General features: G+C 36.8%; 1 protein-coding gene across 1 annotated transcript in view; it reads left to right on the top strand.

The window, feature by feature from the left end:
- The window catches only part of PGM2L1 (phosphoglucomutase 2 like 1), a 70,955-nt gene that overhangs the window by 49,970 nt on the left and 6,664 nt on the right, over positions 1-14,321 (top strand). Inside the window, exons 6-13 of the mRNA XM_030836104.2 lie at positions 3,928-4,121; positions 4,975-5,164; positions 5,713-5,810; positions 6,498-6,678; positions 8,415-8,508; positions 8,833-8,962; positions 9,195-9,384; positions 13,075-13,208. Coding sequence (XP_030691964.1) covers positions 3,928-4,121; positions 4,975-5,164; positions 5,713-5,810; positions 6,498-6,678; positions 8,415-8,508; positions 8,833-8,962; positions 9,195-9,384; positions 13,075-13,208 — 1,211 coding nt within the window. The remainder of the gene's footprint in view (positions 1-3,927; positions 4,122-4,974; positions 5,165-5,712; positions 5,811-6,497; positions 6,679-8,414; positions 8,509-8,832; positions 8,963-9,194; positions 9,385-13,074; positions 13,209-14,321) is intronic.

Raw genomic sequence — 14,321 nt, 5'->3', positions numbered from 1 at the left:
GGCAGGGCACTATATATAGTGTTCTGCACCTTGGTTTTTTCACACAACAGTGTGAAACAGCCTTAGAGATCATTTTCTACATCAGTCCATCTATAGGTAGATAGGTTTGCCTCATTCATCTTTAAAAACCTATATAGATAAGTCGTAATTTATTTAACCAGTCCTCTGTTGATGAATATTTCATTTGTTTCTGATCTGCTGCCTACAAGCAGTGCTACAGTGAATGTTATTCTACATACATCTTTGTTCATATGTACAAGTAGACTTACAGAGTCAATATGGAATAGCAGTTAAGAGAATTATGGGGTGGGGCTTCCCTGGTGGCGCAGTGGTTGAGAGTCCGCCTGCCGATGCAGGGGACACGGGTTCATGCCCCGGTCTGGGAAGATCCCACATGCCGTGGAGCGGCTGGGCCCGTGAGCCATGGCCGCTGAGCCTGCGCGTCCGGAACCTGTGCTCCGCAACGGGAGAGGCCACAGCAGTGAGAGGCCCGCGTAACAGCAAAAAAAAAAAAAAAAAGAATTATGGGGGTGGGTTTGAAACCTATCTCTGCCCTCTGCCACTCAGAAGCTTTGTAACCTAAGGCAAGTTACTTAATTTCTCTGTGCTTTAGTTTCTCCATCTACAAACTGAGAATAATAATAGAACCAGCATCATAGGGTGAGAGTAAGGATTAAGGGAGATAGTGCATGGAAAATGCTTAGTATTGTGTCTGGCTCCAGTAAATAATAAATGTTATCTATTGTTTTTATTCTTATCTATAGCTGCACTGTCCAAGCTGATAGCCACCAGCTACCTATGGCTATCGAACACTTAAAATATGACTAGTCTGAATTGAGATGTGCTGTAAGTGTAAAATACACACCAGATTTCGGACAGTTAATACAATAAAAGAATGTAATGTAAATATGACGTGCGTTGTGGCACACATTATATTTCTGTGGCCCTGCTGAGCTATAAAATAAATTTCTAGATGTGAAACTTCTGAGTCAAAGGGACTATGAAATAAAATTTGTCATTCTCTATTCACGGTAGTGGTTCTAGTTGATACTCTCACCACCAATATGAAGGTCTTTATCCCCCACGGTACATTATTGTATTATCAAACTTTTTCATCTTTGCCAATCAGATATGTGGAAATGTTATGTTTAATCTGTACCTGTCTTATGAGTAAGGTTGAGCTTCTTTTCATGCATTTATATGATATTTGTGTTCCCTTTCCTGAAAAGTCTGTTTAAGGTTTTGCCCATTTTTTTCTTGGGTAGTTGCTCTTTTCCTTGTTGATTTGTAGGAACTCCAAAGTAGCTCTTGGTCATCTGTTTTTCAGATATTTTCCCCCCATATTATCATTTGCCTTTTGACTTTATTTATGATATTTTTCCATGCATGGTATTATGGTATTTTTTTTCCATCTGGAAAAATTATTTTGACATTTTTATTGGTATCATATTTCACTTGTACATTAATTTAGGGAGATTCAATATTTTTGTCATATTATTGAGTCTCTTTATTCAAGAACAGAATGTATCTTTCTATTCTTCCAAGACTTCTTTTAGACCCTTCAGTAACATTTTATTTATTTATTTATTTATTTATTTTTGGCTGTGTTGGGTCTTCGTTTCTGTGCAAGGGCTTCCTCTAGTTGTGGCAAGCAGGGGCCACTCTTCATCGCAGTGCGCTGGCCTCTCACTATCGCGGCCTCTCTTGTTGCGGAGCACAGGCTCCAGATGCGCAGGCTCAGTAGTTGTGGCTCATGGGCCTAGTCGCTCCGCGGCATGTGGGATCTTCCCAGACCAGGGCTCAAACCTGTGTCCCCTGCATTAGTAGGCAGATTCTCAACCACTGCGCCACCAGGGAAGCCCCTTCAGTAACATTTTAAAGATTTTTTTATCTTTTACATTTCTTTTTAAGTTTATTCCTGGGTATATTTTGTGGCATGGATTTTTCTGTTACTAAATCAGGTAGGGATACTTTCTGCTGCAGGTTCAGAAAACCCACAAAAGTGGGTTAAGCTGATAGGAATTTATTTTTCTCACATAACAAAAAATCTAGAAGTATGTGGCTGCTGGCATGTTTCTGTAGCTCAGCGTTGTCGGGTCTGGCACCTCTGCAGTTTTTTTGGCCTTTTCTTCAAGCATGGCCATTATATGTGTTGCTGTTCCTCTAGGCATCACATTCACATACAAGGCAGGGAGAAAGGCCAAGATGTTTTTTTCTCATGTTATATAAATTTTCATAAAGAGCTTTCAGGGCCTATGGACAGAATCTTGTTGGTTGTTTGGAATGTGGGAGCATCGCTTAAGAGCAATTTTTGGTTTTGTTTTTTAAATTTCTGCAGGAAACACAGGAGTTTCACTGACTGGGAGCAATTTCTGTGTCAATTTAGATCTCAGATTTGAAATTTTTTCATCACCCAGAACTTAGGAAGAAACAGACATGCTTCCTCATCATCTTTCAATAATAGTGGGCAGAACTTTTTCTGTTCTACATTTCCATTAAGAGGGGCATCTCAGTTCCAATTCTCTACCTTCCACATGGGCATTAAAACTCAGGAGCCGATATAAAAAAAAAAAAAAAAAACTCAGGAGCCAGATAAACGAACAGTTCCCAAACCCCAGGTGGCCACAGCGTCAGCCCGCAACTTTATCACTCTGGTTTTCCATTCTTTCCTTTTTTCCCCACTGCCTGGAGTTTTCCCTTTCCTTCTTATGAACCAAGCTGTATATTTTAGATAATACTTTTTCTACTTTATCTAGCATTTTGAGGTGTTTACAGAGTGAGAATTTTTAGGTCATGCAGTCTACCATATTGCTTGGTACAGAGTTTTGTACATAGCATATATTCAAAAGTATTCTTCTCTCCTTCATTCAGGATGCAGTAGAAGGGATTCATGTCAAATACATGGGAGAAGTTGGTATAGATATTCTCTAAGCAGAGTCCCTTCTAACCTTGAGAGCCTGTGAATTATAGAAATACATTTTCTTGCTTTTTTGTTAACTGTTCCTACTGTCTTGTTGATCAGGCTACTTGACAAACTGACAACTTAATGAAATGTATTTTCATTAAATACTGAAAATACATACACTGAAATGTGTATGGAATAATTAGCATGTTAAGTGTCTTTCCTGGAATAGACTTTATTTAGTGTGACATAAATTCTACTTTAATTTATATCTGAAAAATAATTTCTTCTTTATCATATAACAGGACCATTTTATAATGCTAAAATTTCATAGCATCAAGTTTCATGGATACTCCATGGTTTCTTAGATCTTCTTTAGTATATATTTAGCTATAGATCTAAGATTATGATTGTACATTATGGTATGTGCATATTTTAGCATTGTCATAATGATGCCGCGATTATATTTTACTTGTATTGTTATTATTAGTATACTTATAAATGAGAAAATAATACCGGATCATTTTATTGAAAAGTCCCTGTGGAATCATTACTATCAATATCCTTAGGTATTTATTAAGTTAATCCAGTGTTGACATTTTCTACTTGATTAATTTGGTATGCTTCTTTTTTTTTTAATAAATCTATTTATTTTTGGCTGCATTGGGTCTTTGTTGCCGCGCGCGGGCTTCTCACTGCGGTGGCCTCACTTGTTGCGAAACATGGGCTCTAGGTGTGCAGGCTTCAGTGGTTGTGGCACGCGGGCTCAGTAGTTGTGGCTCGCGGGCTCTAGAGCACAGGCTCAGTAGTTGTTGTGCATGGGCTTAGTTGCTCCGCGGCACGTGGGATCTTCCCGGACCAGGGCTTGAACCCGTGTCCCCTGCATTGGCAGGTGGATTCTTAACCACTGCACCACCAGGGAAGTCCAGGTATGCTTCTTTTTAAAGTCAAATATCTCTACTGTAGCTAAGAAAACATATGGCCAACATTTCAAGTAATTATAGCTGTGTTTACCTATCATCTAGGTTTATTGGGAAAACGGTGCTCAGATCACATCTCCTCATGATAAAGAAATTCTGAAATGTATAGAAGAATGTGTGGAACCCTGGAATGGTTCCTGGAATGATAATTTAGTGGATACCAGCCCACTGAAGAGAGATCCTCTGCAGGACATTTGTAGGAGATACATGGAAGATCTGAAAAAGATCTGTTTTTACAGGTATCCAAGTGGGAATATAGGATAATATTACCTTAGCATAAGATTAACAAATAAGAGAAAGCAATGGGGATAAAAATGTGTTGACTATTCCTTATATTAAAATTATCGCTAAATACTACTATTCATAATAGTTAAAAAGTAGAAACAACACAAACATTCAAATACTCATTAACTGATGAATGGATAAATAAAATGTAGTGTATCCATACTATGAAATATTATTCAGCAGTGAAAAGAAATGAAGTACCGTTGCATACTACAACATGGATAAACTTTAAAAACAGGCTAAGTGAAGTAAGCCAGTCACAAAGGACCACATGTTGTATGGTTACATTGGTATGAAATGTCCAGTGTAGGCAAATCTATAGAGATAGAAAGAGAAAGTGTATTTAGCGCTACCTATGGCTGGGAAAAATGGGAGGATTAGGGTGTGGTGGCTATGGGGTATGGAGTTTTTTGGTGGGTAATGAGAATGTTCTAAAATTGATTACGGTAATGGTTGAACAACTCTGTGAATATAGTGAAAGCCATTCAATTGTATACTATAGATGGATGAATTTATAGTATATTAATTACCTGTCAATAAAGCTGTTAAAAATTATAGCTGAATAGATGTATTCATTCTATATAAGGTAAGGAAATTTCCTCTAAAATTTGATTTTTCCTTACCTATTTCTATATTTCTGTAACTATTCCATAAATAGCTAACACTATTTTTAGAAAATATCATGGCTTGTTGAGTATATTTTTCTTATTCTAGCAAAATAAATTTTAGCTTTTTCTCTAGATTATTTTAATTATACCATAAGTAGTGAGTTTTATGATACGGACTGAATGATATTTTCCTTTACAGGGAATTAAACTCAAAAACCACCTTGAAATTTGTACATACATCTTTTCATGGAGTTGGACATGACTATGTGCAGTTGGCTTTTCAAGTATTTGGTTTTAAGCCTCCAATTCCAGTACCAGAACAAAAAGATCCTGATCCAGACTTTTCTACTGTTAAATGCCCAAATCCTGAAGAAGGGGAATCTGTGCTGGTATATTTTTTCTACATTTAAATTATTATTAGTGTATTAAACTTTATCATATAGCCAGAACTCTTTGACAATTCAAAGATTACTTACAAAAGCAAAAACCACTTTAGTTTACATCTTTTAAATTATATTAGAGCCATATATTCTGTTTTGTTTGAAATCTCTATGGTGGATTTCCCTACTTCTAGGCTTATTTTAAATTTAGCCAAACTAGATTAGCAGATGCAGACTATTACATATAGAATGGATAAACAACAAGGTCCTATTGTATAGCACAGGGGACTATATTCAATATCCTGTGATAAACCATAATGGAAAAGAATATGAAAACAACTGTATATATATGTATAACTGAATCACTTTGCTGTACAGCAGAAATCAATGCAGCATTGTAAATCAACTATACTTCAGTAAAATAAAGTATAAAAAACAAGTTAGCCAAACTATGTTCCTTCTAGAATTCATATCACTAACATAGTGCCCACATTTAGGAATATTACATTGAATTTAACATCTTCAATGCAATCCAGCTTTTTGGGTCACCATTTCAGGAACTTTCTTTGAGACTGGCAGAGAAAGAAAATGCCCGGATAGTGCTAGCCACAGATCCTGATGCAGACCGACTGGCAGTGGCAGAACTTCAGGAGAAGTAAGTAGAACCTCTTATTTGATTAAAAGCTTAAACTTTGAAAAATAGTTTTTGATTTTAAGTCTTATAGGCTCATTGGAAATAATTAAAAAAAAATAAGAAAACAAATCTCCCGTAAGCCTACTATCCAGAGATAACCACATTTCCTCCCTATGTTTTCTCTATGCAAATATTTAAGATATATTTGTTTTTTATAAAATTGTAATCATACTATATATAGTTTTGTATCTTGATTATTTCCACTTAATATTGTACTGTGAGCATTTTTCTCTGTCCTTAAATATTGTTTAAAATATTCATTTTTAAACTGGCATAGTATCCCAACAGATTGCTTTATTAGTGTAATCATTTCCTAATCATGGTGCTTTTGGTTGCTGTGTATTTTTGCCATTATAATGTGGTGACAAATGTCTTTCCATAAAGAGGACATCATATTATAACATATTTCTCATTAAGTAAGAAAATAAACGTAACAGCATAATAATTTTTCAAAGTACTTTGCTGCCATTCCTACCCTAAGCTCTCCCTGGTCAGTTAGAGACGTAGTAGTAAATGTTTTCTCAAAAATCCCATACAGTAGTTTTTGGGTTTTCCTGTGTGAATGATGGTAATTTGTAGGTCCTGGGGTCAAGGAGTTTTAATGAGAAGTTATAAAGGTCTTGACTTGAATTTTCATTCTCTCTACAGTGGTGATTGGAAAGTTTTCACAGGGAATGAGTTGGCAGCTTTGTTTGGGTGGTGGATGTTTGATTGCTGGAAGAAAAATAAATCAAGAAATACTGATGTGAAGAACATTTATATGTTAGCCACCACAGTCTCTTCCAAAATTTTGAAGGCAATTGCACTAAAAGAAGGATTTCACTTTGAAGTAAGAATAGATAATATCTCTGTGCTCCTTTTCTAAACCTATCTCTATAAATTAAAGCCATCTTCCCACCAAAACTGACTTTTATTGATTTCATTTCTAATCCCCGCTTTTTTTCTAATTCTGTTAACACTTTCTTAATCTTTTTGATTGTTTAGTAACCTTGAGCCAAATTCATCCTGTATGTGAGTTTCTGAAACTAAGATAGGACGTTCTTTAAAAATTGCTTTAATGTTTACTATTCCATACAACAGTATCTGGCTTTCATACTGAGAAAATCTGGCTCCGAGTGACCTCATCAATCACATAAACTCCACTCCAAAAAATTGTAGGTGTCATTGACTGCATGTTTAGGCTCTTCAAGTTCAGTCTTAAGAAACTTTAAATAGTCTCCTAGATTGCAAATTAAGACCCAGTGATTCTACATCCAAAAAACAAATAATGACTCTCTCTCAGCACAGATCATTAACCTTTGTGAGCCTCGAGCAGTTAAACTGACCACTTTTATAGCTACTGGGACTGATGCCAATTAAGTTACTTTTCCTCTGCCAACTTTGCCAAATATCAGTGAAAAAGTCACCTCTGGGCACTTTTCTTGAGCCACAATCAAGCTACAGGTCTTAACACTAATTGGCTAACTAAAAGAAAATTGAACCTTCCTGAATGAAATAGAACTTCCAGTCTCTGGCTTTCTAAAGTACAAATAGCAAAACAGAAGAAATTGAAAATTTATTCAAACCTAAAATTCTGAATTACTCTAATGTTAACCTTTTCCTTGTAGGAAGAAAAATATATAATGAACACAAAAGAGAAAAAAGAACATGATTCTAAAGACCTATTTATAAATGTGCCTCCTTGTTTTTGTTGGGGATGGGGTGCTAAAGAGATTTTTGGCTTTTTTTTTTCCCAGTGAGGAGGTAGAGAGGTGAATGAGAAATCTTAAATTAGTAATGGAGAGCTCCAGAGTCACTGTGTATTACATGCTCTTTCTATTGACTCTAAAAGAGTTCATGTCTTTAAAATGAACAGTAGTTCATCAGATGAAAAGTCCTCAAATCTAATTTCCAAAGAAGGACTTAGTCATTTTTTGATGGTTTTATTTGGGCCATGCTGTTATGGTAAAAGTACACTTGGTTCAAGTATTTGTTGTGATAATGTTAAAAGTGTATCATTAAAAAGCTTTAATGCCTTTGATTACTCAGATGGACTAAATTACAACCTTCATAGGCACTTTTATATTAGTGATTATAATACAGCTTAAAGGACAATTTCTAAGAAGCCGTGTAATTGAATCCTGGCTCGATCTCTTATATGCAGTGTAATCTTGGGCAAATTTACTGAACCTCTGAGCCTCTGTTTCAGCAACAGAGTTTTTGTGAGCATTAAAAAAGATAATAATGTAAAGCACCTGTTACAGTGCTTGATAAATAGCAGATGATCATAATATATGTGTGTATTTATGTTACTTTGTGACTATATGCATCACCACTTATTGGATTATATTTGGTGGATTACATCTCCTATTTCTGTGCTTGATAAAATGGTAGGTCATCAGTCACAACAGTGTGTGTATCCATGCCCTTTATGACTATATGTTTACCACTATATAAATCTTTGTGGTGAAGACCATAACAGAAGATCACTATGGAAGTGTTATGTGCATTTAGTGACAGGCTTTTCTCTAATATGTATTTTTATGAGAGAGTCACTTAACTAGAATAGCCTCCTCTGCATTTCAGGAAACGTTACCAGGTTTTAAATGGATTGGAAGTAGGATAAAAGACCTCCTGGAAAATGGGAAAGAAGTCCTTTTTGCATTTGAAGAGTCTATTGGTATGTAGTAAATATTAAAATATTTGAAATTTGAATGAGAGCATTTTTTAAAATATAGTTAATTCTGTACAGAGGAGTTTTTGTCATCTGGTTTTGCATTTTGAGTTAAAAAGAAACCACCGTGAACTCCGAAATGTGTAGATACGTTTCTCATCAGGAAAAAAAAAAAAAAAAGACCTTAAAGGTCCCCTAAATACCTTCAGTATAGGTGGGTTTCATTTATTACTAGGCTTTTAAATTCATTCGTCCTTCTGAAGAAATGTAAAACTATTGAAATTATATATAGGCTTATGTTTTCCTTCTTTTTATGTTTTTAATTCTTAGGTTTTCTGTGTGGAACTTCAGTTTTGGATAAGGATGGGGTGAGTGCAGCCGTTGTTGTTGCTGAGATGGCATCTTACCTGGAAACCATGAATATAACATTGAAACAACAACTGATTAAGGTTTATGAAAAGTAAGTTCTACTATTAGGAATTTGGCATTCTAATTTTTTTATTTTTTTGGTGCTACTTTTAACCTTCTAAATTTATTTTTGAGGAATAGTCATTCCTTTTTAAAAAGTACTAAAATTGTCTGCATTAAGGACTGCCACTTTCTACATAACACTGTAATAGGCTTATCTTTAATACATACTTTTCGAAAGAGTGAGTTGAAATCTGATTTTAACACTTTAAATCTCTGTGCAGATATGGTTATCATATTTCAAAAACTTCGTATTTCTTGTGTTATGATCCAACTACCATCAAAAGTATATTTGAAAGGCTTCGCAATTTTGATTCTCCAAAAGAATACCCAAAGTTTTGTGGGACATTTGCTATATTGCATATACGAGATGTTACCACTGGATATGATAGCAGCCAGCCTAATAAGAAATCAGTAAGTACCTATTTTTTTTTAATTTTCAACAATTTGTAATACTTCATACTACAGTAAAATAGTTGAAGGTCAAGCCTGTGAGTTTCTTGAAACTAGGGTCCATTGTTTTTCTCCAGAGCAGTTGTAAGTTCACCAACTGGCTCTGACTCCCATCCTGTCCTCATCACTCCCCCAAGTGTATGCTACCCTTGTGGGTGGGGAGCGGGAAGGAGAATGAGAGAGACATAAAGAGAAAGGGAGGGAGGGGAGAGGTGTGATGATGCTAAATAATGTTGAAAATAAAGTCTAAAAGCCCATAATTTTATCATATGATATCACTTACATGTGGAATCTAAAAAAATTATGCAAATGAGCATATTACAAAACAGAAGCAGACTCACAGACAGAAAACAAACTTTTGGTTATGAAAGGGGAAGTGGGGGAGGGATTAATTAGGAGTTTGGAATTAAAATATATACACTACTATATGTAAAATAGATCACCAAAAAGGACCTACTGTATAGCACAGGGAACTATACTCAATATCTTATAATAACATATAATGGAAAAGAATCTAATAAAAAAATTTTTAATTAAAATTTTAAAAAATTTTAATGTTTTACCTAATCATCTTAGCACCTAAAAATAAATAAATAAATAAATGCTTATAATTTCAAAGCTATTCATCTTTCTAGTTTTAACTTCCTTTTTCAACTTTATTCCCTATACCTCCAGCCAGATGGAATAACTTATAGTTTCTTACATATATACATTAAAATTTTTTTTTCTATTTTTGCTTAGGCTTTTTCCTCAGTCTACCTTTTCTTCCTACTGCTGCATATCCACACTTTAGCCATTTTAAGACTTCATGCAGATGTCACCTCCTCCACATACCCTCCAGGTCCCATAATCCGATATCGTCCTCCTGAGGTTTCATTATATATTGTGCCTTCCTCTTGTCATTTATCACTTTCTATCGTATGTTATCATTGTCTTGTTCATGGCAGATCCATTTCTAACATAGCTTTATGCCCGTCAAAGCTCCTGCCTACATAGTGGGTGCTCAACTAATATTTAAAAGCCCTATAGATTGCTGATTATATTTATTTTGTTATTGTTATGATTACAATTATTAGCCTAAATTTCTATTTATAATTTCTGATGTTGTCTCAAGCTTCTAGGCGCATAATATATTTGGGGAAATCTGCAAGCCTTTTATGTAGAATACTACCCATATTCCCTTTGTGTATTTTCATCCAGTCAACAAAAATTGGTTCTCAGTTGTCATTCTGTGTGCACATATGTGTGTATCTATTTTTCTGTCTTCGTAAACTAATTGAAAAGAACCAAATTTTTTGCTTCTTTTTATTTCTCTAATGTTGCTGTGGTTAGAATAGTTCTTGGTGTGTTGCTTTTTTCCTCTAGAATCCCTTTAAAGTTTATATTTGTTATTCAAAGTGCTTTCCTATCTATTCTCCACTGATACTTACAACAGTTTTGTAAGACTCATAGTGTAGATATTTGTTAATCCCCTAAGGTCACACACAGTGACTGTCAAAGACTTCCTGAGTTCTTTCTTCTCCAACTTCAGATTGGCATTAACTGTGTGTTCAACAGGCATTTATTAAAACCCTTCTTTGCTACAGGCACAGGCACACTGGCAATACAGTAATGACAAAGACACTGTTTCTACACTCAGGAGTCTAGTGGGGAAATGGTCAAGTAAACAGTGGTTACTTTACAAAATGATAAGGGCTACTGAGGGTACATAAGGGTGCCATGGAAGAGCATAGGAAAGACCCTTACTCAGATTTGAGGGGCTTACAGAAGGCTTTGCAGAGGACTTCTGTGAGCTGAGTCCTAGAGTCTGGGTAGGAGTTATCCAGATGTGGGAGGAACAGAGGATGTTTCAGGCAAAGGGAGCAGCAAGTGCTATGTCTGGAGGTGAGAAGGCATGTTTTCTTTCAAAGAACCACAAGGAATTCTCTACAGCTGTAGTGTGGAGTGCAAAGAAGAATGGCCTGTGCAGTGAGTGGGTTAGAGAGGGGCAGACTTCCAGGCAGGGAGATCAGTTAGTACGCTGTTTCAGTAATCCAGATGAGAGATGATGGGAGCCTGAATGGTAGTAGTAGTGATGGAGAGAGCCAGACAAAATTGAGTTAAATAAAGGATAGAATCGACAGGACTTGCTAGTTGATGGCCTGTGAGTGGAAAAGAGGGAAGGAAGGTCTCTGTCTTAAGCAACTAGTAGTACCACTGACTGAGAGAGGGATCTCATGGAGAGGACCAGGCTCGCTAGAGGGAAGGCACCACTGTCAACCCTCTGCCCTAGTACAACCGCCATGGGTCCCTTGAGATACCTTCACAGACTGATTTGTGATCCAGGAAGAGTACCAGTGTTAATCCATATATTTAATGTCAGTAAAGCTTCACTTCTTTTTTTTTTTGCGGTACACGGGCCTCTCACTGTTGTGGCCTCTCCCGTTATGGAGCACAGGCTCCGGACGCACAGGCTCAGCGGCCATGGCTCACTGGCCCAGCCGCTCCGCGGCATGTGGGATCTTCCCTGACCGGGGCACGAACCCGTGTCCCCTGCATCGGCAGGTGGACTCGCAACCACTGCGCCACCAGGGAAACCCCAATAAAGCTTCATTTCATGTATTAACTTTTAGGTTAAAAAAAATAGATATATATTTTGCACTCCAGTGGGTTATTTTGCCTGTCCTCTAGGATATGTGCACTCTGCTTTGGAGACTACTGATAAACTATCTGTGAAAGTGCTTTGAAATTCTAAAGCACTTTGCAAACGTAGAGGCAGTTTGGACTTTTAATGTTTGGACAAATAGACCTGGCTTAAACTTCTTGCTCTGCCACTTAGCTGATTACCTTGAACAGGTCGTTTATTCTCCTTGAGCCTTGTCTGTAAATTGGCAGTAATATTTACTTTGCAGGATTATTGTTGAGGCCTGGAGATCATGTGTGTAAGGTATATAATCCAGTGCCTGTATAATTATAAATGTTTAGTAAATGGTACAGCTGTGAATTACTATGCATGTAATCTTTTGTATTTTACAGTTCTTTTAAAAATATTTTTAAATTTTTAATTGCAGCTAGAAAAACACATAAAATTTACCATCTTAACCTTTTTTTAAATTTTTAAATTTTTGGCTGTGTTGGGTCTTCGTTTCTGTGCGTGGGCTTTCTCTAGTTGCGGCGAGCGGGGGCCACTCTTCATCGCGGTGCACGGGCCTCTCACTGTCGCGGCCTCTCTTGTTGCGGAGCACAAGCTCCAGACGTGCAGGCTCAGTAGTTGTGGCTCACGGGCCTAGTTGCTCCGCGGCATGTGGGATCTTCCCAGACCAGGGCTCAAACCCGTGTCCCCTGCATTGGCAGGCAGATTCTCAACCACTGCGCCACCAGGGAAGCCCCATCTTAACCATTTTTAAGAGTACAGTTCAGTAGTGTTAACCATATTCACATTGTTGTGCAACCGATCTCCAGAACTTTTTCATCTTGCTAAACTGAAACTCTATACCCATTAAACAAGTCTCCATTTCCCCCTCCTGCTAGCCCTTGGCAACCACGCTCCTACTTTCTCTTTCTATGAATTTTGCTACTTTACACATCTCATATAAGTGGAATGTACTTTACAACTCTTGAAAACAAGAAAGGTACCAAGTGTAATTGAGCTGTTGTTGCATTTGTGCATAGGTGCTGCCTGTGAGTAAAAACAGCCAAATGATTACGTTTTCTTTTCAAAATGGCTGTGTTGCTACTCTTCGGACAAGTGGGACAGAACCAAAGATAAAGTATTATGCAGAGATGTGTGCGTCACCTGACCAGAGGTGAGAATTGACTTTTTAAATATTATATATATATAAAAGCTGTATTGAGGTGTAATTTACATTCAGCCATTTAAAGTATACAACAATGTTTCTTAATATATTCAGAGTTGTGGAAACATCACTATAATCAAGTTTAGAACATTTTCATCACCTCAGAAAGAAACCCCATAGCCGTTCGCAGTCACTCTCCATTCCCCTCCTTCCCAGCCCTAGGCAACCACCGATCTACTATTTGTCATTACAGGTTTGCTTCTTCTGGACATTTCATATAAATGGAATCATGCAATATGTGGTCCTTAGTGACTGGCATCTTTACTTAGCATAATGTTTTCAAGGTTCATCCATGTTAGCATGAATCAGTACTTTATTCCTTTTTTAAAAAATTTGTTATCATGGCTCAATGATATTCCACTGTATGGATACACCATATTTTTTTATCCGTTTATCAGAGGATGGACATTTGGGTTATTTCCACATTTTGGCTATTATGAATAATGGTGCTCTAAATGTTTGTGTTCAAGTTTTTATGTGGACGTATATTTTCATTTCACTTAGGTATATATCATATATATATATAAGGAGTAGAATTGCTGGGTCATATGGTAGTTCTATGTTTAGGTTTTTGAGGAACTGCCAGACTCTTTTCCAAAGAGGCTGCATTATTTGGGAACTGAATTTTAATTTTTTAGTGAATTTATATTCTTGGGAAGGCTCTCTGAGCTTTAACTCTTTTTTTTTTTTTGCGGTATGTGGCCCTCTCACTGTTGTGGCCTCTCCCGTTGCGGAGCACAGGCTCCGGACGCGCAGGCTCAGCGGCCATGGCTCACAGGCCCAGCTGCTTCACAGCATGTGGGATCTTCCCAGACCGGGGCACGAACCCACATCCCCTGAATCGGCAGGCAGACTCTCAACCACTGCACCACCAGGGAAGCCCTGAGCTTTAACTCTTGATGAACATAAAGAATTGATCAACAAGTAGTTTGTTTATTGCCAAATTCTTATTTTCTACATGTAACATGATTTGACTTAATCTGGCCAATTAATATCCTTTTAGGAGTATAAATTGTGACTAAATTAACTTGACTTTAATAATATATTCAGAGGGTATTTAAA

Source organism: Globicephala melas, chromosome 8 (assembly GCF_963455315.2).
Source record: "Globicephala melas chromosome 8, mGloMel1.2, whole genome shotgun sequence".
NCBI lineage: Eukaryota > Metazoa > Chordata > Mammalia > Artiodactyla > Delphinidae > Globicephala > Globicephala melas.
The sequence above is the reverse complement of the archived record's forward strand: the minus strand, read 5'-3'. Positions and strand labels throughout refer to the sequence as shown.